The following is a 24,259-nucleotide window of genomic DNA, read 5'->3' as shown; positions in this document are numbered from 1 at the left end:
ACTTTACAATAAAGCACAAGCTAACGATATGAAGTGCAGAGACTAACACATACTTCATAGCTTGATATAATTGTTAGATATTAAAAAAAATGTTCATGTGCTACGTGTTGTAATAAAGTTGTTTAGTTGACAGAGTGAAGGCTGAGCTAGAGACCAAGATGAGACAACAATTGGACAAGCTGGGAGTCTGAACGAAGTAAATCGATCAAACAAGTTAGTTACCTAAATATCTCAATGAGTGGAAAAAGTGGACAACGTGGAAGTTATATGGCCCAAAAGAGACGCGACAATACTAAGACGTGGGGAACACATCTCAACCATTGACGAATCAGTTATTCAGCACTACTGAGCAGTTAAAAGAACATGAGACACTTGGCAACAATTCAACGGATTCATTTAGTGTTGGATTGCAAAAGTTTATATTTGTATTACCCCATAGAACTATATACATGCCCATATAATAACAATCACTCCTATAATTCTACATATTTCTTACTTTTGTTAGTCTAACACTATACAGAATAACAACAAAATGCACATAAACAAGCAAATCATACATATCTTCTCAAATAAATTTGTTAATGCAGGAAAATGGACACAATTACAAATGACTCCATCGACACAATTACAAGCAGGTTACACATATAAATAGTATAGATTTTTTTTTTCCTGGACCCCAACCCCTGAACCACCAACTAGACAAGTCAAAAAAAACCACACCCTAAACTCTGCCCTCCACACCCTCTTATTGTCACAAAAAGAAACATAAAAATACTTTTGTTTTGTGTCGACGAACTAAATAATAGAGTAATTTATTTATTGTCATTTTCTTATGTATCTTTTAAACCGTTTTAATCATTTTCCTAGTAAATTTTTTTGTTCCATATTATTTTACTACTGTTGGATATATATAGCATGCATAAGTCAATATAGTAATAATTGCATAAACAATGACCAAGTTACACAAACAGTAACATACATTAATAAAACAGTAACATAAATGCAATTGCTTATATTAAAGAATACCAAACCAAAACGTCAAGACAATTGATAGGAGAACAACAAGGAAGAGCGAGGTACGGTGTGCACCGAATTTCCTTAAGGTGAATTTGCCCGAGCCACTTGGTGTCAACACTTTCGGACAAGCACCTCCCAAGATACAACGCTCTTTTTGTGTAGGTAAGTGACACTTCAATGCCACACAACACTTTCTAACCAAGAAAATGAATGTACTCTCAGATTTGTGAACAAAAGAATAAGAGGAGAATAATGGCTTTTTGTAGTCTCTCAACTCTACAACTAAGCTCTCTATTTATAGTAGAGCATTTCAACAAAATGGTCCACAAAATCAGCAATATGGACTGATTTTTAGGACTCATTATTGACCCACTTTCATGGTGAAATTATCTCCACTAATCATTGACCATAAACAAACCAAGAAATTTGTGGGAGGACCTTAACTAACTTTGAATTGATCATATTATACACCAATGTATATGAGAACTACACATGAGTGGAAAATGTGTCTTGGAATGAAGTATATTTCATTCAACTACACTTAATGATATTTAATATCATTATTTTCCAACAACTACCAAATGGGTAATTCAATAAACATATATGTACACATGTTAGGCCTTCAGTGTAGGCAGAGGAAAATGTTAGGGAGTCATTTGAAAAACTTGAGGGAAAGGTTATAGTCATTTGAAAAAGGACAATGCTAAATACCTCCAAAATATCACCTCCAAAAATCTCCTAAATCTATGTGACATTAAAATAGTTATTGATTAAAAACACACATGTAGGGCCCACTTCACATCCAACACTCTACATTAAATGAGGATATTTTAGAGGTCACTTTTTTGAGGGTCTCAAGCATTATTCATTGAAAAACTTGTGATTTCTCTCACCACATACTCATCATTTTTTAAGACGACAAGAATTGCGCTAAGAATATAATATGTTGTCGCATTTAATTTGTACGGCAACAGAAATTCATCGCCGTTGTTTGTCGCTAAAAATTATGTTAACGTCCTGTGTCCCCACAAAAAGATTTTCTTTTTATAGTGACTATAAAAGATTCGTAAGAACATGTTATCATTTTTGACAACGATATTATCTTCGTAACATGAGGTCTATTTTTGTGGCAATACAATGTGGCTGCAAAAAAAAAATCATGGCAAGCATTATGTCGGCACAAATTTATTTTTGTAATTGATCACTCGCCGTATAAAAAATGTTTTTCTATTAATCTTTGTCAATAACCTATCGTTCAACAGTTACACCAGCAACAATTTCACAAGAATGACAAAGTCCATGCCCCATGTTTGCTCTCTACATGGGTTCCTTCTCTAACACACTCATATTTACACAAAAATTAATACTGGATCTCATCTCTATTATATCAAAAATAAAGTTAACAAATTTACACTACATCATTATACCAATATATTTTATTCACCCGACCACATCAATAAAATACCCAGCCAAATTAGCAACACACCACTCCCATCCCATTTTGTTGTCCCAACAAAAAAAATTACTATTGTGGTTGTTCTTATTCCTATATTTGTGCGGTTTTTGATGGTGTGATGACTAGTATATATTGACGAAACTTTCATAATTCATAGCCATTGTTTTCAGGTTTTCGATTATGATTTATTTTTAATTGGCACTTGGTGTGACCAACTCCCCAAAATTAATGTTTCAGATCCTAAGTCCCAACTAAATCACTGAAAATTAATAATCCATGTACCAACTCCATCTCATCAACTCCCCTTGCAACTTATGTCATACAAATTTCTCAAGTAATTCCGGCTCAAACTATATATACACACAATCCTATACAATCAAGTCAAGCAAGATCCTTCCTATTCTATCAACCTTTTTCTCTTGATCAAATGGAAAACCACAGAATTATCTCTTTCACAACCAAAGTTTCTAACCTTTTCTGGGTTTTCATATTCCTCACCATTGCCTTTACCACATCAGCTAGATTCCTCGACGAAGAACCTTCAGAGCTTCCAGCTGCCCCTGAAGCATCAAATCCAGTAACTACGCCAGCAACCAGTCCTGGGGTGGCTGCAACCAATTCAGGTGTGGCAGCTGGAACTAGTGGTGCCACATTACCCAACACTGATCCTCACCATACCCTAACCTTCTTCATGCATGACATCCTTGGAGGATCAAACCCCTCAGCTAGAGCCGTCACCGGCATCGTCAACAACCCGGCAGTTAACGGTCAACTCCCTTTTGTCAAACCCAATGGTGCAAACCTTCCCATCAATAATGGGGTAGAACAAAACGCCAATAACAATGGCCTTATAAACAACAACAACATTCCTTTCCTTACAGGCCTTGGTGGCACCACACAAGCTGTGTTACAAAACAGTGGCAACAACATGTTCAACAATGTATTCAACTTTCCCGCTGCCACCGGGGGCCAATTACCGTCTGGTTCCACCCTCCAACAGCTCATGTATGGCACCATAACTGTGATTGATGACGAATTAACCGAAGCGCATGAGTTAGGGTCTGGTTTTTTGGGCAAGGCACAAGGGTTTTATGTGGTTAGTTCTGTTGATGGTACTAGCCAAACCATGGCTTTTACAACAATGTTTCAATCAGGGCACTACGTTGATAGCCTTAGCTTCTTCGGCGTTCATCGTACTGGTGTGTCTGAGTCTCAGCTTGCTATCATGGGAGGGACTGGGAAATATGTGAATGCAAAAGGGTTTGCCATAGTTAAGACTATTCCAGCTTCAGCAACAACTCAGAATGACACTGACGGTGTGGAGACTGTGTTGGAGTTCGCTGTTTATGTTAGTTACTAAATGTATTTGCGAATTTCTGTGTTCAATTGACAATTTATGTATGTTATGATTGCTGCTTTAAGGGAATGGAATGGAAGTAGTACCTGAGTTTCTTCTAAGAATCCTGTATGGTCTAAAGTTTACCACTTTCCAATTTGTCTTCTTTGAATTTGGTAAAGTACATTCTAATGTGAGACCAGAAAACTCATCAGCTGTATGAGAGGTTCATGAATTTTATTTATATACTACTCGATCGGTTGAGTTATGTTGATCCTATATAGGATATTAGTCTTGTCACCTTCGGCCGTGTTTGAGCTATTCACGTGATTTGTGATTTTGAATCTCACACTTGATTAAGCCGGATGATTATCAAAGTTTGAGATACATGATGGCAAGTTGTTTACTTTAGAGCTTCACCCACACAGGAATAAAACAAGCAATACACACCCACATGAGATAGAGGATTCTGAGTAATATCCTCGCACCATCCCTATTTTGGTACAACATTTAAGAAGTGTAAGAATAATTACCTTAATCAATAGCAATGTTGTTGAATTTTGCTCGAGATTAATGAACTAACACAAAAATTTTTAGATGCTAAAGCTACCCTGCAAAGCATCAATTGATACAAATCTGAAACAACAGTTAGGGCAAATGCAATGGGAATTAATTTGCTAGGCCAACATTTTTGTTGGCTCGGTCCCACCTCTATTACACAAAAAGTCAAAGTCAAACACGAATTCTAATACAGCCACATCAGCAAAACATAAATTTCTATAAACTTTTTCTTCCCACACACTTTCTCTTTCCACCCAATCCAACAACATTCCATTCCTCCATATTATCCACAACAAAACTACATCAAAACATCAAATATCAATACATCCACATCAGCAAAACATTTATCCCAATACAGTCACATAAGCAAAACACATTTTACAATACAGCCACATCAGTAAAAAGATAATATCTTTGTTGGCCCAATACCACTTCACCATTGCATTTGCCCTAAGTAAAGGAGAAAGAAGCAATAATTTAAGCTAAAATCTCATCTGGATATGATCTTCATCCCTATCATGCAATGCAGAGAGAATCTTTTCTGGTTGCAATCAAGCAACCTTACCACTAGCTCAAGGGTTCACTTCCCCAAAAAGACTAGTTTTAGCGTCTCCAATGGAGCATCCACCATAGGGAAGGATTGGACTGAGGCAAAGATGCTCGCTCCCGAAAACGACCTAGAAACCGCAGCAGCTGAAGAGTTGGTAGAACTAGTTTTTGTATCAAAATTGACATTCATCATATCCACATTGGAGGCAGGTGGAATCCAATCTGGGAGAAGCTCTTCACCATCTCCTCTCACATGCAGCCAGGCACGGATATGAGAAGAAAAAATTAGGAACTTGGAATTGGATTTTTGGATTATATTTTTTCAAAGGATTGACATATTTCTCTTCTTGGTTTTAACATCAGAGATCACACACCTTGCATTCAATGAAAGCGTTTTGACTAGCAAATTACGGTAACAGAGTTTTCATTCAATTTAAATCCTTAAAAGCCAAATGCAGTCAATGGACATCGAAACTTCCCCATACAAACAACCCATCTTTGTTTTTCGTCTTAATCAATCAACACAACAAGAACCCCCTACTCAGTGAGATAAACACTGAACTCCAAAATGGTGTCCACACCATCAGTAGTGTGCTGATCCTCGTGATGAAGAGTCGCCACAGTCGCATACCCTCTCGCATTCTCATACTTCCCAGTTCCACCAACAATGGCAATCTGCGATCCCAGCGACGCCATCCTATGAACCCCGAAAAAGCTAATTGTATCCTCCAAGTCATGTTCATGTTCATGGTCGCCGTGAAACAGAGTAGTCAAAGCAATAGTTTGGCTAGTACCATCCAATGAACTAGCCATGTAAAACCCCTGTGCCTTCCCAATCACGGCAGAACCCAATTCATGCCCTTCCGTCAATTGATCGTCGATCACCGTAATTGAACCGAACATTAGGGTTTGGAGGGTTGAACCCGAAGGAAGGTTCCCGGCGGTGACGAAGGGTTGGTTGTTACTGTTGACAGTGTTGTCTCTGCTTCCTGTGGTTTGGATTACTGTGCTGCTCTGCTGCGCGCCGTTTAGGCCGGCGACGAGTGGGAGGTTGTTGGTGTTGATGAGGTTGTCGAGGCTGTCAGAGTTAAGTAGGGGCGTCCCACCTGTGAGTGGGAAGAGATTGTTGTTGGGTTTGGAGAAAGGGATGCCGTTGATTTCCGAACTGGCGATGATCCCGGTGACTACTCTGGCTGATGGGTGGCTCCCTCCGAGGATGTCATGCATGAAGAAGCTCAAGTGAGGTTCATGTGGGCCAGTGTTCGCCGCGGTGGCGCTAGTTGCGGTGGTTCCTGCACCTGTGACAGGAGCTGCTATTGCAACGGGAGCGGCTTCAGGTGCTTCATCAGCTGCCGGTGCCGCCACCTCATCTGGGCCAGGATTTGCTGCAGTAGCACTAGTGGTGGTTCCTGCAGTTGTGGCAGGAGGGACTACTGGTGCTGCCACGGTAGCTGAAGCCTCTGGTTCGGGGATTGGTGGGTCTACAGTGTCTTCATCATCCGTGGCTGTGGGGGTCACAGCAGGGGTCTGCCCGCTAGGCAGAGTTGTCGCTGTGGGATTGAGCAGTGGTTGGGGTTGTGGGTCCACTTCGTCCAGTATTCTGGCTGAGCTAGTAAGTCCAACAGCGATTGATAGCAGCAAAAGGAGGCAAATTGTGGCCTTGTTGAGGTCGGAAGGCTTGGCCATTTTTGGGTTGTGAAAGAACACTCTGCAAGTGAATGAATGTGTTTTGTGTTGGAGAAAGGAGTGTGGTGTGGCTATGTATATATAGGTCGGAGGGCATTGAGGAGAGGTTCAACACTATTAAGTAGTGGAGCTGATGAGATGTAGTGGTTGTATGTATCGGAGGGACCTAATTCTCAGCATTAAGAGGGGTGGGATTTGGTATAAACTTGAGTGGGCTCTCACCTCATCACAGTGGACCATGTTCAAACAAGGAGCAAGTACATGTTCTGGTAAGGCTTCTGCTGAAAATTATTGTTGTTTAATAGCAGATTGATATGTAATGAAGTTTTTTGCTAATTTAAGTCGGTTTTAGTTCATTATAGTTTCAACATTGCCTGTATTTGTTCATGGAAACCATTATGGTGTTACTGGACTTTCTTTGAACTCACAAGCTTAAGTCGATGCATTCCGTTCGTATAATACAAATACATTACCTTTTCGATATATCCTGTATGTTTATGGAACTTGAGATTCATTTCTTAACACACTAATAGTTTGTTATTAAGTGCACATTGTGGTGGTGTGGCAAAACCATAGTGAGGGATAGTTTTTTCAGATTGCAGAATATTGCAGGAGTGTTTTAAGACGTCGGTATCAGACTATCATGCAGTATTCAGTTATATGTTAAGTGAAAACAAAAGTTGAGCATAGATAGGCAAGTCTCCAAGGCTCTGCTTTATCACCAGTATCAGATTATTAGTTGAGGAAACCTGTTGAATTTGAAGTCCCAAGCAATTTCAGTCTTTTTTAAGCATTTAGTCTAATAAGATTTTTCTCTTTCACTTGATTCTATCACCATTTGTATTTTTTAAGCAATTTTAGTCTTTTTTAAGCAATGCTTACTGAAGAATCTTGTCAATAAACAGATGCCAAGAGCCAAAATAAACTCGAAATAAAAAGGGGAATGTTGCATCTACTTACTACTGAACTCTTTAACAGTCCGGTTAGTTTCACAACTTGGTGAAATATTATAATATGTTTAGCTATGAAAGTTACATTAACTTAACTTAGATAAATATTTAACGGAAGGACCGTGTTGGCTTCTCTAGCAACATCAGCAGCATCATGAGAGCCTAAATCTAAAACCTTAACTATTGCATAGCCATTCGCGCCATGGTACTTCCCAGTGCCACCAATAACAGCAATGTGAGATTCCGGTGCATCCAACCTGTGCACCCCAAAGAACCTCAGCCCATCTTGTGAAGCATGGTTACCAAAATTAGTCGACAAAGCCATCATATGACTACTACCATCCTCCGAGCTCGCAACGTATAGTCCTTGTGCTGTACCCATCAGTTGTGAACCATAACTGTCATTTTGAAACAATTCCTGGTTAATCTGTCACTTTCCCCAATTCCAATTCTTGAAGAGTAGCTATGGCCGGAAAAGAAAGCCCTATGTTGGGAATACTAAACGTTTGAGTTGATAATCCAGTTGTGGATGCCACCGGAACGGTTGGATTGGATTGGGGCAGAGGGATACCTCGACTGGGTGGGAAAAGGCCTAGTGGTTTTGAGAATGGAATCTGATTAGTGAGCTTAGTGGGTGCAGGCTTTGAAGAAGGTTGTGTCACATTGAGCACATCATGCATGAGGAATGTGATCTTGTGATAATTGTGGAGGTGGGGTTGTTTTGGATTGTCAAGAACGCTAGCTGAGGATGGGTGGCTGATGAGGCGATGAACAGGGGCAAGTACACTATTGTTGGCATGTATTGGTGCTTGGACATTTTCATTGAAAGAAAAGCTCCCATCTTTCTTACTATTTTGGTCTTATAAAATGGCAATGATGGACTCACTAACTGGTTCAGATTTGGATTCGTTAGGGTGGTATTTGGTAGTTACTTACGTCACATCTAAAAGAATAAAGAGTAAAGGCATTGCTCTTGCTTGGATTAGGCCCACGGGTCAACAGGGTTTTGAAATAGGCCCATGGGCCAACTGGTCCATGTTTTTCCTTTGAATAGGCCCAAATACGAGACAGAGTTCCACAAAACTTCATCCAAAACTGCCGCGAAGTCGCGAACCACCTAAAATACCGAAACCTCTCTTCGTACTCAAATTCACAGTCATGAGTAGTCATGACTGTTTCTTAGAACCCCAAAACAGAAAAATCCCCTCAATTCATCCTTGTCGATAACATTTTCTCTCTCAAAGCTCGAGGCTTCACTTCTTTTTTTTCTTTTCAATGTATCTATACAATCTCACTCTCCAACGGCCCACCGGCATCGTCGCCGCAATTTATGGCAATTTCTCCGGCGGCAAGGTGCAGGAAATCGTTGTGGCTCGCGGGAAGGTCCTCGACCTGGTCCGTCCAGATGAGAACGGTAAACTCCAGACCATACTCTCCGTCGAGATCTTCGGTGCCGTCCGTTCACTGGCACAGTTCCGCCTCACCGGCGCACAGAAGGACTATATCGTAGTTGGCTCTGACTCTGGCCGCATCGTCATCCTTGATTACAATAAGGAGAAAAACGTGTTTGACAAGATTCATCAGGAGACTTTCGGCAAGTCTGGCTGCCGCCGCATCGTCCCAGGTCAGTACCTCGCCATTGATCCTAAAGGGAGAGCCGTAATGATTGGAGCTTGTGAAAAGCAGAAGCTTGTCTACGTTCTTAATAGAGATACAGCGGCTAGGTTGACTATATCATCGCCCCTGGAGGCTCACAAGTCGCACACTGTAACGTACTCCATTTGTGGGGTAGATTGTGGTTTTGATAATCCTATATTTGCTTCCATCGAGCTGGATTACTCTGAGGCCGACCAGGATTCCACTGGGCAGGCCGCGAGTGAGGCTCAAAAGAATTTGACGTATTACGAGCTTGATTTGGGGCTTAATCACGTGTCAAGGAAGTGGTCGGAGCAGGTTGATAATGGTGCCAACATGCTTGTCACGGTGCCTGGAGGCGGGGATGGGCCTAGTGGAGTGTTAGTCTGTGCAGAGAATTTCGTGATTTATAAGAATCAAGGGCATCCTGACGTACGAGCTGTGATTCCAAGGAGAGCAGATTTGCCGGCAGAACGTGGGGTACTAATAGTTTCTGCAGCTACTCACAAGCAGAAATCAAGGTTTTTCTTCCTTTTGCAGACGGAGTATGGTGATATATTTAAAGTTACATTGGAGCATGATAACGATAGGGTTACAGAACTTAAGATTAAATATTTTGATACCATTCCTGTGGCAGCTGCAATGTGTGTGTTGAAGTCCGGTTTTTTGTTTGCCGCGTCAGAGTTTGGAAACCATGCTTTATACCAGTTTCAGGCAATTGGGGAGGAAGAGGCCGTTGAGGCCTCATCTGGGACGTTGATGGAAACTGAAGAGGGTTTCCAGCCTGTGTTTTTCCAGCCAAGAGGGCTAAAGAACCTTGTGAGGATTGATCAATTGGAGAGTTTGATGCCAATAATGGATATGAAAATTACTAATCTTTTTGAGGAAGAAACGCCTCAGATATTCACATTATGTGGACGGGGTCCTAGATCCTCCTTAAGGATATTGAGAACTGGTTTGGCTATCAGTGAAATGGCTGTCTCACAGCTTCCGGGTGTCCCCAGTGCTGTTTGGACTGTGAAAAAGAATGTCACTGATGAGTTTGATGCGTACATTGTGGTGTCTTTTGCAAATGCCACTCTTGTGCTCTCGATTGGTGAGACAGTTGAAGAAGTTAGTGAAAGTGGATTTCTTGATACTACTCCATCCCTTGCAGTTTCTTTGATTGGTGATGATTCTTTGATGCAAGTTCACCCTAATGGTATTAGGCATATAAGGGAAGATGGCCGTATTAATGAGTGGAGAACTCCTGGAAAGAGGACAATCGTGAAGGTTGGTACCAATAGGCTTCAAGTGGTTATTGCTTTGAGTGGAGGGGAGCTTGTATATTTTGTAGTGGATGTGACTGGAAATTTGATGGAGGTAGAGAAACACGAGATGTCTGGAGATGTGGCTTGTTTGGACATTGCTCCAGTTCCTGAAGGAAGACAGAGATCTCGGTTTCTTGCTGTTGGTTCATATGACAACACAATTCGCATCTTGTCTTTGGATATTGATGACTGTATGCAGATTCTCAGCGTGCAAAGTGTCTCATCGGCTCCAGAATCCCTCCTCTTTCTGGAAGTTCAGGCATCAGTTGGCGGAGAAGATGGTGCAGATCACCCAGCTAGTCTTTTCCTTAATGCTGGTTTGCAGAATAGAGTTCTGTTTAGAACAATGGTGGATATGGTGACAGGTCAGCTCTCTGATTCTCGTTCCGGATTTCTAGGTTTGAGAGCCCCAAAGCTCTTTTCTATTGCTGTGAGAGGTCAGCGGGCAATGCTTTGCTTGTCGAGTCGCCCTTGGCTTGGCTATATTCACCAGGGACATTTTCTGCTAACTCCCCTATCTTATGAGAGTCTTGAATTTGCCGCCTCGTTTTCATCTGATCAGTGTGCAGAAGGTGTGGTTGCGGTAGCTGGGGATGCACTAAGGGTGTTTACTATTGAAAGATTGGGAGAGACATTTAATGAAACTGTAGTATCCTTAAGGTACACTCCTAGGAAGTTTGTTCTTCAACCTAAGAGGAAATTGTTGGTCATGATAGAAAGTGATCAAGGAGTATTCACAGCCGAAGAACGTGAAGCTGCGAAAAAAGGAGTATTTTGAGGCTGCTGGAATGGGTGAAAATGGAAATGCAGACAATGAGCAAATGGAGAATGGGGGAGAAGATGAGGATAAAGATGACCCCCTCTCTGATGAGCAGTATGGTTACCCAAAGGCAGAGTCGGACAAGTGGGTATCTTCTATTAGAGTTCTGGACCCAAGAACATCAACAACTACTTGTCTGCTGGAGCTTCAGGACAATGAAGCAGCTTTCAGCATATGCACTGTTAATTTTCATGATAAGGAATATGGAACTCTCTTGGCTGTTGGTACTGCTAAGGGACTGCAATTTTGGCCTAAAAGAAGTTTAGCTGCTGGATTTATTCATATTTACAGGTTCAAGGATGATGGGAAAACCCTCGAACTTTTACACAAGACGCAAGTGGAGGGCGTTCCTCTTGCCTTATGCCAGTTTCAAGGTAGATTACTTGCTGGAATAGGACCTGTCCTGAGATTGTATGACTTGGGGAAAAAACGATTGCTCAGGAAATGTGAGAGTAAGCTTTTCCCCAACACTATTGTTAATATTCACACATACCGAGATCGGATATATGTAGGCGATATGCAAGAGGTATGTGTTACTTGTGGCTGAATAGTTCTATGGTAGTCTTTCTGTATATTGTTTTCATGCCTTTGATCATTTGCATGCATAACAATTGGATGGACTTATTTTTCCCATAGATTGTTACGAGTTGGCATGTGTTCTGGTGTCAGTAAAGCTTGATGTAGGCTTGGAGCTCTTCTTTTTTTTTTTTTTTGAGATGGCCCTTTCTTTCTCACAAGTTAATCCATGCAAGGAAAGCCATCCTCTGCTAGCCGGAGAATTGGACTGCTAGAATATGTATAAATGATGTCAAATGTCCCAACCCAATAAGTTAACTTATTAGGCTGAATGGCAAAATACTAATCTTAACATAATATCGGATTAGGAAGTTTTGGGTTCAAACCTTGGCTTATGCCATTTAGCCCCCCATTTCTTGTTGTCCAAGTGGGGTCTTTGTGTGTAATTGTTGTTGGATCTTGTTTGTTGTGCACGTGTTGGCTTGTCAGATTACCCAACCCACACATGAGGGGAGTGTTAGAATATATGTATAATGATATGGAATGCCCCAACCCAACAAGTTAACTTATTGGGTTAAATGGCAAAGTAACTAATGTTAATATGGACAAAACCAAATTAAGTTGCTCGAACTGTAACTAAATTTCTAATATCTGTTGTCTGTCCCAGTCTTCTACTTTCTCATCTCACTTGTGTGGAGACTTGAAGCTGATAAAAATCTTCCTATTCAGCGCCATGGTCTCTTATTCTTATATTATTAGTTTATTTCACTGCTAATGTGTGCTTTGTCTCCTATGCAGTCATTCCACTTCTGCAAGTATAGGCGTGATGAGAATCAACTGTACATTTTTGCTGATGATTGTGTTCCTAGATGGGTCACTGCATCACTCCACATAGATTTTGACACTGTAGCTGGTGCCGATAAGTTTGGGAATGTCTATTTTGTGCGGTTGCCACAGGATGTTTCAGATGAGATAGAAGAAGACCCAACTGGTGGAAAAATAAAGTGGGAGCAGGGAAAGCTTAATGGAGCTCCCAATAAGGTAGAGGAGATTGTACAATACCATATTGGTGATGTGGTCACAAGTTTGCAGAAGGCATCTCTAATTCCCGGTGGTGGGGAGAGCATCATTTATGGGACAGTAATGGGGTGCTTGGGAGCAATGCTTCCCTTCACCTCCCGAGAAGACGTTGATTTCTTCTCTCACCTGGAGATGTACATGAGGCAGGAACACCCACCTTTGTGTGGCAGAGACCACATAGCCTTTAGATCTGCTTATTTTCCGGTGAAGGTAATTATTACCCTTATTAAACTGAAAAGTGTTGTGTGCATGCTGAAAGTTCATCATTTTCAAGCTCATTTATAACAGACTTGTCTGGAAACATACTTGACTTAAAACTTGAGAGTTTACACCTGTGCAAGCAATTATTGTGTAATGTGTATGCTTGTTTTATTGTGTACTTTTCCTTTTTCCCTCCCTTTCGTGCTTTTTCTTTGGAGGATGGAATGGAGAATCTAAGCTTTTGTTTTTGATGATGTTTTTCGAATAATCAATTTTTGTTGCTTTCTTTTTGCTGGAAAAAGCGGGTGGACCTAACGGAATTTTACCTTCTTCATTTTCAGTTGTACTTGTATCAGTGTCATCAACTTTATCGTGGACATTTTTATCGCTGGGGTCATTGTGATGCTTCTTATAGTCAAATATTGTCATCGTTGTCTCATCATCTTTGCCAATTTTTTTATTTTATTTCTTCAATCTCTTGACAGTCCTGGTGTTATCTTTGAATACAGTGAATTAGTGGATTGTTTCAATTTTATATGGCAAGTCAATATGCTCTCGTCGTCATCATTTTTTTTCATTGTTCTGGATTTAATGGAAATTACTCTTTTTGGCCTTTTCGATTGCCTTTTTAATCAGTGTCTTTTATTTTATGTGTGTATGTGTTTTTCTCCTTTTTTGCTTCCTTCGAGAGCCATTCTACTTGTTATTGGTATCTCAGTATCTGCAACTGGATCATGTTCTAAGCTCTCTGTGCCAATTATCGGGAAAGACCATGAGTGTTCTTGTTACTTTGTTTATCATCGTTCTTTGGCAACGTAATCCTAGTGTATAGAATGTTTAACAATTCTGGAACCATGGAATAATTTTGCAGGATGTGATTGATGGGGATTTGTGTGAGCAGTTGCCAACACTGCCCATGGATTTGCAGAGAAAAATAGCAGACGAACTGGATAGAACTCCTGGAGAGATACTGAAGAAACTTGAAGAAGTCCGAAATAAGATCGTTTAAGGTGGTTCTTGACTTGACTTGTTAAGCTCTTCAATTTCATTTGGTATAGTTGTCTGTGACTTGCAGTAATTGTGCTCGTAGTGCTACGCTGGATTATCAATTTTCCTGTATGTAGCTGCACCTTCATTTAACTATCTGATAGTGAATGTTTGGTGAATAGTTCGGAAGCCTAGCCCTCAGGTAGACCTAGATTTAGACTTTTAGTGTGGGTGTTGCTTGTGCGTATTGAAACTACTTGAAGAAGTAGCTTATGGAAGCTTATTCAACAAGAAGCAGATTATAATTAGGCGATTCTCATTGTTCTTGTTTGGTGAAATTTTTAGGGGCTTATGACAAGTACTTCTCATTGCTAGGTGCTTTTAAGGTGTTTGCTTTCAAAATCTAGCCTTTACTTATTGTTTCCTTGAACATCTTATGGCGGTCAATTAGCTATTTTAAAATTTTTTGACCAAACTTATCTAAGATCGTCCGTAATCTGCTTTGATAAGCACAAGCAATGGCGACAAATTAAGTTATGGACCTATGAAGTACCCCTGTTGTTTCTTTTGCACTTTTTCTTGATATACCATACTGCGTGGATGGTCATGGTATGCTATGGTAATATTTGGAGCCCCAGAACCACTGTATTTGATTTTCCTTTGTTTATGTTTTAGACTAATTAAAGTTGTTTATTCATTGTGCTGAGTGAAAAATTCAATTCTGGCGCAGAAGCGTTTGCTGCTTGTCATTGAAGACACCGAAAATCCTCGCTGGGGCAAAAGGGGTTGCTCTTTATTTGGCCCTATAATCTGGTAATTGGTATGATATTGGTGAATATTATTAAAGCTCGTTATTAGCTGGTGATGACATTGAATTAGGGTGGAACTTGAACACCCTATGTGAATTTCAATTACAGAGTATCTGAGTATATACTTTTTTGCTTGGGTGATTGCACAATATTATTCTATGTTAGAGAAGTATTATTTTGGGAGGGGTGCATGTGAAATTGAACACCCTATGTGCATGTCTTTTAAGAATCTTTCACTTGTCTACAACGTACCCATTTTTGGTCTGACAAGGGAACAAGTTGACCATCCTAATTATACTTATCACATGTGCTCCTGATTTGTTTATTGCTTCACTGCCTTCCAAGTTTTGCTCTCTTTGCAAGGTGTTCCATTTCCATTATCTTTCTTTCTTCATCTTTGGATTGTCGTTAATATTATTATGAATGCCTATGATTGCTGAGATTACTGATACTTAAGAATAATCTGTGTGCAGGAGTGGCGATTATGGTGTTCATCCGCTTGCTTGGGTTATTGGTTATTGTGGTTGAGGTCAACGATGTGAATGTCTTTATAAAAAATTAAAATCAACAATGTGGAGGTGCGGCAAACAAGATATCAGATTAGGGGTTTTGGCGTGCTTGACTATGGCTTCCACTAGGGGTTGGCATCAGGCTGGGCCTGGTTTTTTTGGCCCGGCCTGGGCCCAAGCGTGATTTTGAGAATCGGGCTTCAGGTCAAAGGTGACTCTCAAAATGAGGCTCAGGCCCAGCACGGGCCCTAGGGCTCCGGCTTTGGGCCAGGCCCAATTTTGACTATTTAATATTTATATATGTATTATATATATATATATTCTCTTATACGGACGTCTGCAACTTAATACCTTGCGCACTCCATTTTTTAAGTGTTTTCAAAAAAGTTAAATGATAAGTGGGACTCATTGTTTTGGGTCTCATATGTTTCAAATCAATGATGAGATTTAAGTGCGTAAGTTAATATAATTTATGGGTGTTCGCATAAGAGAATTATTATATATATATATATATACACACACACACGAGCTTTGGGCTCGGGCCAGTCCAAAGTTGGCCCTAGGTTTGGGGCATAGGGTCGGGCTATCCAGGCTCGATGTAATTTTGGGCCCGGGTCGGGTTTTGGCCCATGGGCCTAAGTCGGGTCTAGGCTCGCAAGCCAAATGGTGACTCCTAGCTTTCACTATCGGTGTAGAAAACACAAGCACTTGATATTATGCATAGGTTTTTTGGTATATAGAGTGTGTTGAATTAGCCCATTATGGATTTGACAATTTTTGTGCATAGAAGGGAGAGAGACTAATTAGGGGGTTTCCCTTTGCTTTATTTGGGTTTTTTGAATTTTGAGATTACTTTGTACTTTGGTTTGTCTTGTCTCTAATAAAGATTTTTAGAATTGATAGTTTAACTCTTTCTTTTTATCTCCACAATAGTGGATGCAATTTTTATAGTCTCAATCCTCTTTCTAGTTGTATGCTCCCCTCCCAAGTCTTGGTACTTTAAAAATTGCATCCACTTAACAGTACTTTTGAGATAGAAAGAAAGAGTTAAACTATCCTCTATAAAAACCCACGTCCACTTTAACAGTACTGTTGAGATAGAAAGAAAGAGTTAAACTATCCTCTCTAAAAACTCCAATTAAAGAGACGAGACAAACCAAAGTATAAGTGACAATATGAAGTGCTTTTGTGCTTTCTACACCTAGGAAGCCATGGTCAAGCACTCCAAAACACTTCATGCGCAATTCTTGAAGTATTGATGAGTGAGTCCCGTTTCCAGCAAATTTGAAGTATGAAATTGTGTCCATTATGGTGCTCTAGCAATCCATTTTATCTGGATACACAGAAACAGCTTTTATATCTCCTATACTTTGATTTGGAACATTTGGTATTCTAGTGGATATTTCTTTGTACAGAATGTCACTTTCCCTCTTGACTCTAATTTGAGCCTCCTACTCTATTGCGCCATAATTTAGGTTACTGATAAAGCTTTACACTTGTTTACACCTCGATGATGTATCGTCATTTTGATGCATTTTCTCCCCTTCTGGAGTTGAATATCCTATGCTAAGTTCTGTGTCTGTCCAATCAATAATGCGGCAATGTCAGTGTTTTGGGTTGTCTCCAAAAAATAGAGCATGTCGCAGGCCTGAATATGAAAGGTTTTGTCCGTCCTTGAAGCTGCATTGTAGAGTTGCTTGCTACTCGATGATTTGGTTGTTACTTTGTCCTCTTCACTTTGAAGAAGCAGAAATGGCAATGAAACCTAACGTAGTTTGAGACTTTGAGATCAATACTTTGTGCTTGTTTCCCTGTCTAGGCCCAACTCAAATAAATTGTTCCTCAGGCTGGGCTCAAAACTTAATGTTACAAACTCAAGCCTGGCACCAAATTCAGATCGAGCCATTTCTTTGCTAGGCCCAACCCAAAACTGCTTAAACCCGTGGGCTGAGCCGGCCCAGGACTGAGATCATCTATCCTTCTCTTCACCTATTGCATAAATATTGACATTGTGATATCTATTTCATCTTGTAGTGTGTGTCACTATAATGGCGGTCTTTGTGTTTGTTTTTTAGTCTTCTTAGTTGTAATTCATCTTTATAGTGGTCCGAGTACGTATGAGTCTCAATTGCCTAATTTATTAGGTGACTTTTGTTTTCCTAAAATACCACAAAGAATTATGTTTGTAATTGAAATCGAACATTAGACAAACATATGCCTAATCTAGTCGATTGTCAACCAAGCAATTTATTAGGTAACTTAATATAATAAATTTATCACCTTTTTCAAAAAAAAAAAAAATCATGATACGGCATTTCCTTCCGTTATTGACCGGAGGAGAGCACTTGTTGCTTCAAATGTCTGAAACTCACTCGCTAGTAGTCATTACAAATCAATTTGAATGGTTATGCAGAAGACTTGATAATAATCTATGTTATTGCAAATATAAGAAACAAAAAAAAAAAAAAACTCAGTATTTACTACTGAAAACCAAATTCATTCACTCTTGAAAATCAACATTTTATTTGTAGATGTGCTCATGAAACCAAGCAAAAAATAGTTTAAGAAATCTCTGTCACTTGTTTAGCCTTGGACAAGTCTTCATTTTTGAGCTTCTGCTCCCTCTCCAACCTTGAATTCCCCATGGAAGTTCTCTCATCTAGCCAATTGGTAATGTCTCGGAATACAATCTCAATGTTCTCCAATGGTTCTCCATAGAGCAGACCGTGCCACATTTCCGGATAAAGCTTGAAGCTTTTGTCAGTGCTCGCAGACACATCCAAGAGTTGTTTGCTCACAGCTTTTTCAGTCACTCTATCCTCTTCACCGTGTAGAACAATGAATGGAACTGAAATCTGAAAATCACAATTCAAACAATGCTTCATCAGTTGTTGGCTCATTTTCAAGGCAATTTGCATTGAATATACAACAAAGCAAAGCACACAAAGAAAGAAAAATTAACCTCGTGAAGATTTTTTTCAAGTTCTATGCTGCTTTTTAGGAGTTCATAACCAGTTTTCAAGCGCGGACGCCCTTTATAGCAGTACGGATTAGCTCTAATCTGCAATTAAAATCCTCATCATATATATATATATATATAATCAAAACATGTTAACTCCCTCATTTTTGCTTAACTACAACCACTAAAACAATTTGATATGTACCTCTTCTCTGACACTAGGTACTTTAAACGCGACGTCGATGATGTCCTTAGTCGGAATAATCCTCCATGTAGGGATTATCTGACAAAGCTTGGTCAGAATATTCTGCATTACTGGACTTGGCTTCACATCTTCTGCAATCTGAACATCAAGAAACACACATAATTTAGATCATCTGATAAACATAACATTTGTGCAATAGTAATTTTTTTTTTTTACCAATTTTGGTCAATTGGAGGGTAGATTTTGACGAGGTATTTTGACTCTGTGAACTGGGTTTGATTCATATGCACATAATTCCAATATGCAGACCCCATGGTTTAGGTAGATTCTGATTAGGGAAAACCATAATCCAACCTACTGCAGTATGTACAGTGCTATGACAGTGATATGAAACTAAGTTTCTATTACTAAAAGTCAAAACTGGATTGTTAAAGACAAGTTGAATGATTAAAAACATATATTAGTGTCAAGTTTTTCTCCATGTTACTCTGTTATTACATTAAAGCGGCTTGTATTAGTATATTCCAGCGGCCAAAAGTAGTTAGACTCTGTCCAAGATAACTATACTATAATGTAATTACACTGTGTGATGATGTTATGTAATGTGACATGAACTTGCATATGGTTGGAGTATGCATAAAAAAAAATCAAACCCAGCGACCAAATTGATTTGATTTCTTGACAAAAGTGTACACAAGCGTGGAAATGAGGAGGGTTCTATATATATATGCATATGTATATGTATATGTCAAGATTCAAGAGCCACACATGATGTAAAAATATACATACATATTACCTTACACATGGGAGCAACCAAGACTGCACCATCCCAGTAGTCAGGCTTCATTCTGGTCATGTTTAGAGCAACTGCTCCTCCCATTGACTCTCCTAACAAATACCTCATCTTTCCTCTGTTTTCTTTAATCTCTGAAACCCACCAAAGCATACATAAACACCGATTCAATTCATGAATCATTTATCAAATTAACTCCAACAATCAGTAAAAAAAGTTAATTAAATTTACCACAAACGCTTGAGAAATAATCAATACAATCATTAACTACATCTTCCATTTTATTGACAAACCCCTGCAACCCAGATGATTTTCCATGTCCTTCGTAGTCCATTCCGTGAATTGCAAAACCAGCCTTGGCCAGTCGCATTGCAGTACCTGGAATCAACCAAATCATCAGTGTGAATGGAAGGAAAATTAAGTTGAAATTATAAATTTTTGTGGGGGGAGAGTGATTACTGTGCATCGTGACGCTGCACTCCATGGCATAACCATGACAGATGAAGATTAAGGCCTTTGGTTGTTGATTCATCGGAATCCATTTGCATGTGAATAGCTTCAATCCTCTTCGATTCAATATGTACTCCTACCAATTCAATCAATGCATACACAAATCAATACACAAATATATATATATAAAATTCTGACGCGTATTTGCAGATTTTCCCGTCTGAATTACCTCGTCATATCTGACATTTTCAATCTCTCGAGCCTGCAAACGCAAAAGCCAGAAAAAAAAAATAAAGATAGAACCGATCAGAGAACAGATTAAAAGAAAAACAGAGAGAGAAACAGAGGAGGAAAACAAACCATGAAAAAAGGATCCCAGAAACTCTGGAGTTTACAACTGAAATCTTTGACTTTACGCGTAAACTGATCTTCAAATTGTGATCATATAAAATAAAATAAAATAAAAAACCTCTCAGAGAATCTCAGTATTTGAAAACTTGCACAGATTTTCTTAACTGGATTACCAGACAACACAAGGAGAGAAAGGAAGGAAGAGATTGATATAATGAGAGAAGGATACGGAGCGTTGCGAGTTTCACGTACATATATGTGTATATATACACACTAAGAAATAGAGATATTGAGATTTGAAATGATAATAATGGAGGACTTGTAGAAACCTGAGGTGTAAATCTAATCCGATGAACTGTAATTAGCTTCAGTTGATGTATGTATTTGGATATTAAATAAATAATTTACGATTTGATTGTTGTTTTCCTAATTTAATTTAATTTGACTTAATTGGGCTTTTACTTTCTTCATGTCGATTCTATTTGGCAACTTGCCTGCTTGGACTTTTTCTGGGTTCCGCAATAAATCAGCTGTCACTCTACGTTGTTGTTGATTATTGTCCGTATTGGGGTGCGAACAAAACGCGGCCGTTTTCATTATTCCGTCGTGTGTATCCAAAGGCTTAAGCCAAGCCAGTTGAGGGTAGGTTCCATGCCTCAATTGGAGCACCAAAATATTTTTTAAAAATTTTAGAAAAATTATAAATAGATGTATTTTAAAATTGTGAATACAATCATTTTTTTTCTTTTAAAAAAATTAAATTCATTGAAAAAGTAAGTATCAAATATGAATTGTTGGATGAAATTGAAGAAATAATTTTTATTGTTTGCGATTTGTAAGATGACTTTAAAATCTAACTGTTGAAATCGCTTATATTTTATATTTATCAAATTTTAAATTATTTTTGGTGTACCTGTCCTTCCCGAGATCCTTCTACGATTTTTTTTTCTGTGATGTTTGAACTAATTAGATTCTCAATAATAAATAAATATTAGGGTTAATTTGAATTATATTTCATTTTCATTAAAAAATGTAGAGTTAATTAGCAATAGGTCCTTGAAAATAAATGTATATTCTAACAATCCACTCTAATTTTTTCCAATCCATAAGTAGATAAGATATATTTCATTAAAGATAAATTATCTAAAATATCTCTTTTATAAGCCAAAATACCCTAAACCCTACTTTTACTTTTAAATTTCAATAATAAAATATCTTTTCTAACGTTGATGTGATTGAACAATCAAAACTCACTTAGTTGAGTTCCAATTTATATGATATTTACAGCGTTAGAAAGAAGAATCGAAGACCCAAAGAATTGTGTCTAATAAATTTTTAGAGATTCGAACATTTTAATGTTCAAATTTAGGCTCAAAGTCGTAAGCTTCTGGTCTCCTTTGGTGTGGGTGATTCTGTACGAAATTCTTATGATTTATACTAACTTTTGGTATCCTCGCATGTGTTGGAGAGTTTAAATGAGCGTAACGCAATTATGCTGACAGATGAACTACTAATTTAGTCATCCTTTATACCTGTGATCAATTACACTCAATATGGTACAAACTTCTTCGAGAGTATTGATTTAAACCATTGTAATGTTATATTCTCTTTTGTAGGAATTACATTCTTTGCGCTTTTCTTCTATCAATTAAATCTCTTTTACACACTCCAAATAATGATGATTCGTCGAAATTGTGAAATAAAACAAGATGTGATGGTAATATGGTCAATAAAAAAAGAAGTTTTGAATATTTTATTCTTAATGGAATAAATTTTATCCACTTATGAATCTTATGGATTGAGAAAAATTAAAGTAAATTGATTAGGATAAAATTTTGATTTGAGTGACCTATTGCTAATTAACTTTTTATTAAATGAAAAAAAGGTATATATGTTATTTAATGAATTGTGTTCTTTTTTTTTTTTGTTATCCATATTGGAACATGTTTTTCTAATTGTGTCTTTATCGTTAATTGCCCAAAAATATATATGTTTTTTGCTAGCAGGAGAGAAAGTGAAAATAAGAAGAAGAAAAATATTTAAACGTGAATAATGGATATATTTGAGGAAATAAATGATGTGATTAATGGATTTTTTTTTTTTGAGTAGTACGTGTGAAGAATGTGAGATTCGTGCGTAAAAATAGACGGCAGCTTTGACTTGGTGGGTAGGGACGAAGCACCTGTGCAAAAGTGCGTGGATCTTTATTTAAAGCATATCAAAAGGGTTTAGGCGCGTGAATCTTTATTTAAGGCATATCAAAAGGGTTTAGGCTAAGTATATCGAAAGTAGAAATGCTAACAGAAAATGATGATAACAGAAATGTTAGATAATTTTAGTAGTAGATATGTTACATGAATGACTGGTAGTGTTTGGTCAACTTTTGTTGGTAATATTTATCTTGTGTAGCATGTTGTGATAAATTACGTATAGGGGTATTATGCATTTAAATTGCAATATATGTATATAAATGTAAAAATAAATAGAAATTAATTTATAAAATAATGATAATTATTTAAAATAAGATAAAGATAATTAATTAATTTATAAAATAAAGACAATTAATTTATAGATAAAGATAATTAATTAATTTATAAAATAGAGATAAGTAATTAATTAATTTATAAATAAAGATAATTAATTAATTTATAAAAAATAAATATTATTTATTTATTTATTTATAAAATAATTTATTATTTAATTTAAAAAATACCAATATAATTTATTAATTAATAGGGTGAGAGATAGAATGAGAATAACAATGAAATACTAAGGATATAAAAGAAATATAAATGAAAATGTTAGTAAAATTGTTCAAATTGGTAATATTTTAAAAGTAGCATAATATGCTACAAAAATTAACTCGGATTTTGTGTCGTGAAATTATCGTTTGGCTAAAGACAAGCCTAAATGTTACCAAAAATGCTTAGCCAAACGGGGCCAAAGAATCTTGTTTCTTGAATCTTTAATTTTTACATTTGAGTTGAAATCCTATTTAAGTTGTAATCGGACAGGCTCTGACTGACTTGGAATTGGATATATCATGGTAACACTATTTTGGATTTTTTTTTTTTGTCAAAACACAAAAAGAGTCCTACTTCTTGTTTTATCAAGTGATTTGAAAATTACCGACAAGAGTTGGCTTGGTTAGTAATCGATTGGGTTAGATATATGTGTGTCAAGGTTCGATTCTAGCCGTAAATGTAATTCTCTATGGTATTTTTAGAAAGAAAAAAAAAAGTGATTTGAAAATTGCACTTTATATTTCAATAAAATCCGTTTGGTTTGTTATTTATTTAATGTTTATGTTTTCTATTTTTAGAAAACTGTCTTTTTTCGTTTCGTTTTTGTTTTCAAGTATATATACATAAATCCATAAGTAGACAAAATTATCAACAAAAGTTGGCTTGGTTGACAATCGACTGTGTTAGGTATGTGTGTACCCAATCTCCGATTTTAACTGCAAATGTAATTCTCTCTGTGTGGAGTAAACAAGTACATCCGTATGTATGGTTCTCCCAGAGACGGAAGGACCTTATCCAGAAGCAGTTTTATCCGACAGTCTCCAGAAGCAGTTTTATCCGACAGTCAGTTACCGACGGTTTCCAGTAGCAGTTACAAGAGAAGTTACCAGAGGTGATTAACCGCACCAACTGACATATCCCAAGCCTATAAATACATTTCATCCGACATTTGTAAGCAATCATCGACAATCAACTCTAATAAAAGATCAGACTCCGTGGACCTAGGCAAGTTGCCGAACCACGTAAATTCTGTGTTGTTATTCTCTTAAATCTTTTTACTTAATACACATTCTATACTTCGGTGCAAATTTAGCATCGACAATTGGCGCCGTCTGTGGGAAACGTTATTAATATAAGCCATGTCTGAAGAAGCGGAAGTATTACGACAGGAGGAACTGCCTCGTCCAGAAGAGGAGAGGCCTCGACATAATCATGATGAAATAGAAGAACAAATTCCAAATCAATTGGAATTGGAAGAAGCCCTTCTTAGGGCAGAGGAAGATTTGCAAAAGAGACAAGAGCATGCTCAAGCTCTAAGGGAAAGACTCCAAACTA

At 38.0% G+C, this 24,259-nt stretch overlaps 4 protein-coding genes across 4 annotated transcripts; 2 read left to right on the top strand and 2 right to left on the bottom strand.

Moving 5' to 3' along the window:
* Positions 1–2,892: 2,892 nt before the first annotated feature.
* LOC120006728 (dirigent protein 25-like) lies at positions 2,893–3,898 on the top strand. Its single transcript, XM_038856869.1, has one exon. The coding sequence runs from the start codon at positions 2,901–2,903 to the stop codon at positions 3,831–3,833; it is 933 nt and encodes a 310-aa protein (XP_038712797.1). The 5' UTR covers positions 2,893–2,900; the 3' UTR covers positions 3,834–3,898.
* A 1,437-nt stretch (positions 3,899–5,335) lies between these two features.
* On the bottom strand, positions 5,336–7,026 carry LOC120006600 (dirigent protein 9). The gene has a single exon (XM_038856685.1). The coding sequence runs from the start codon at positions 6,603–6,605 to the stop codon at positions 5,457–5,459; it is 1,149 nt and encodes a 382-aa protein (XP_038712613.1). The 5' UTR covers positions 6,606–7,026; the 3' UTR covers positions 5,336–5,456.
* Positions 7,027–8,699: 1,673 nt separating this feature from the next.
* Positions 8,700–15,884, top strand: LOC120005820 (spliceosome-associated protein 130 A-like). Its single transcript, XM_038855667.1, is given in 5 exon segments — positions 8,700–11,260; positions 11,262–11,846; positions 12,635–13,126; positions 13,989–14,127; positions 15,387–15,884. Coding segments are annotated over 4 exon segments (3,645 nt in total). The 5' UTR covers positions 8,700–8,830; the 3' UTR covers position 14,127; positions 15,387–15,884.
* Positions 15,885–17,898: 2,014 nt separating this feature from the next.
* LOC120005036 (caffeoylshikimate esterase-like) lies at positions 17,899–20,524 on the bottom strand. The gene is made up of 8 exons (XM_038854464.1): positions 20,190–20,524; positions 20,059–20,091; positions 19,839–19,965; positions 19,611–19,757; positions 19,383–19,513; positions 18,587–18,724; positions 18,385–18,483; positions 17,899–18,277 (listed from the first exon to the last, which is right to left on the bottom strand). The coding sequence occupies exons 1-8, from the start codon at positions 20,190–20,192 to the stop codon at positions 17,984–17,986; spliced, it is 972 nt and encodes a 323-aa protein (XP_038710392.1). The 5' UTR covers positions 20,193–20,524; the 3' UTR covers positions 17,899–17,983.
* Positions 20,525–24,259: the final 3,735 nt, after the last annotated feature.

This window comes from Tripterygium wilfordii, chromosome 9 (assembly GCF_013401445.1).
Source record: "Tripterygium wilfordii isolate XIE 37 chromosome 9, ASM1340144v1, whole genome shotgun sequence".
NCBI classification, from domain to species: domain Eukaryota; kingdom Viridiplantae; phylum Streptophyta; class Magnoliopsida; order Celastrales; family Celastraceae; genus Tripterygium; species Tripterygium wilfordii.
This window is presented reverse-complemented; position numbering and strand designations above follow the sequence as displayed.

What these genes read in the sequence shown, in the direction of transcription:
- LOC120006600 (XM_038856685.1), bottom strand. Translation starts at nt 6,605, where the DNA reads ATGGCCAAGCCTTCCGACCTCAACAAGGCCACAATTTGCCTCCTTTTG.
- LOC120006728 (XM_038856869.1), top strand. Translation starts at nt 2,901, where the DNA reads ATGGAAAACCACAGAATTATCTCTTTCACAACCAAAGTTTCTAACCTT.
- LOC120005036 (XM_038854464.1), bottom strand. An exon ending in GTGCAGCGTCACGATGCACA is followed by an intron (nt 19,758 to 19,838) that starts GTAATCACTCTC and finishes GGTTGATTCCAG; the next exon opens with GTACTGCAATGCGACTGGCC. An exon ending in TTATTTCTCAAGCGTTTGTG is followed by an intron (nt 19,514 to 19,610) that starts GTAAATTTAATT and finishes GGTGGGTTTCAG; the next exon opens with AGATTAAAGAAAACAGAGGA.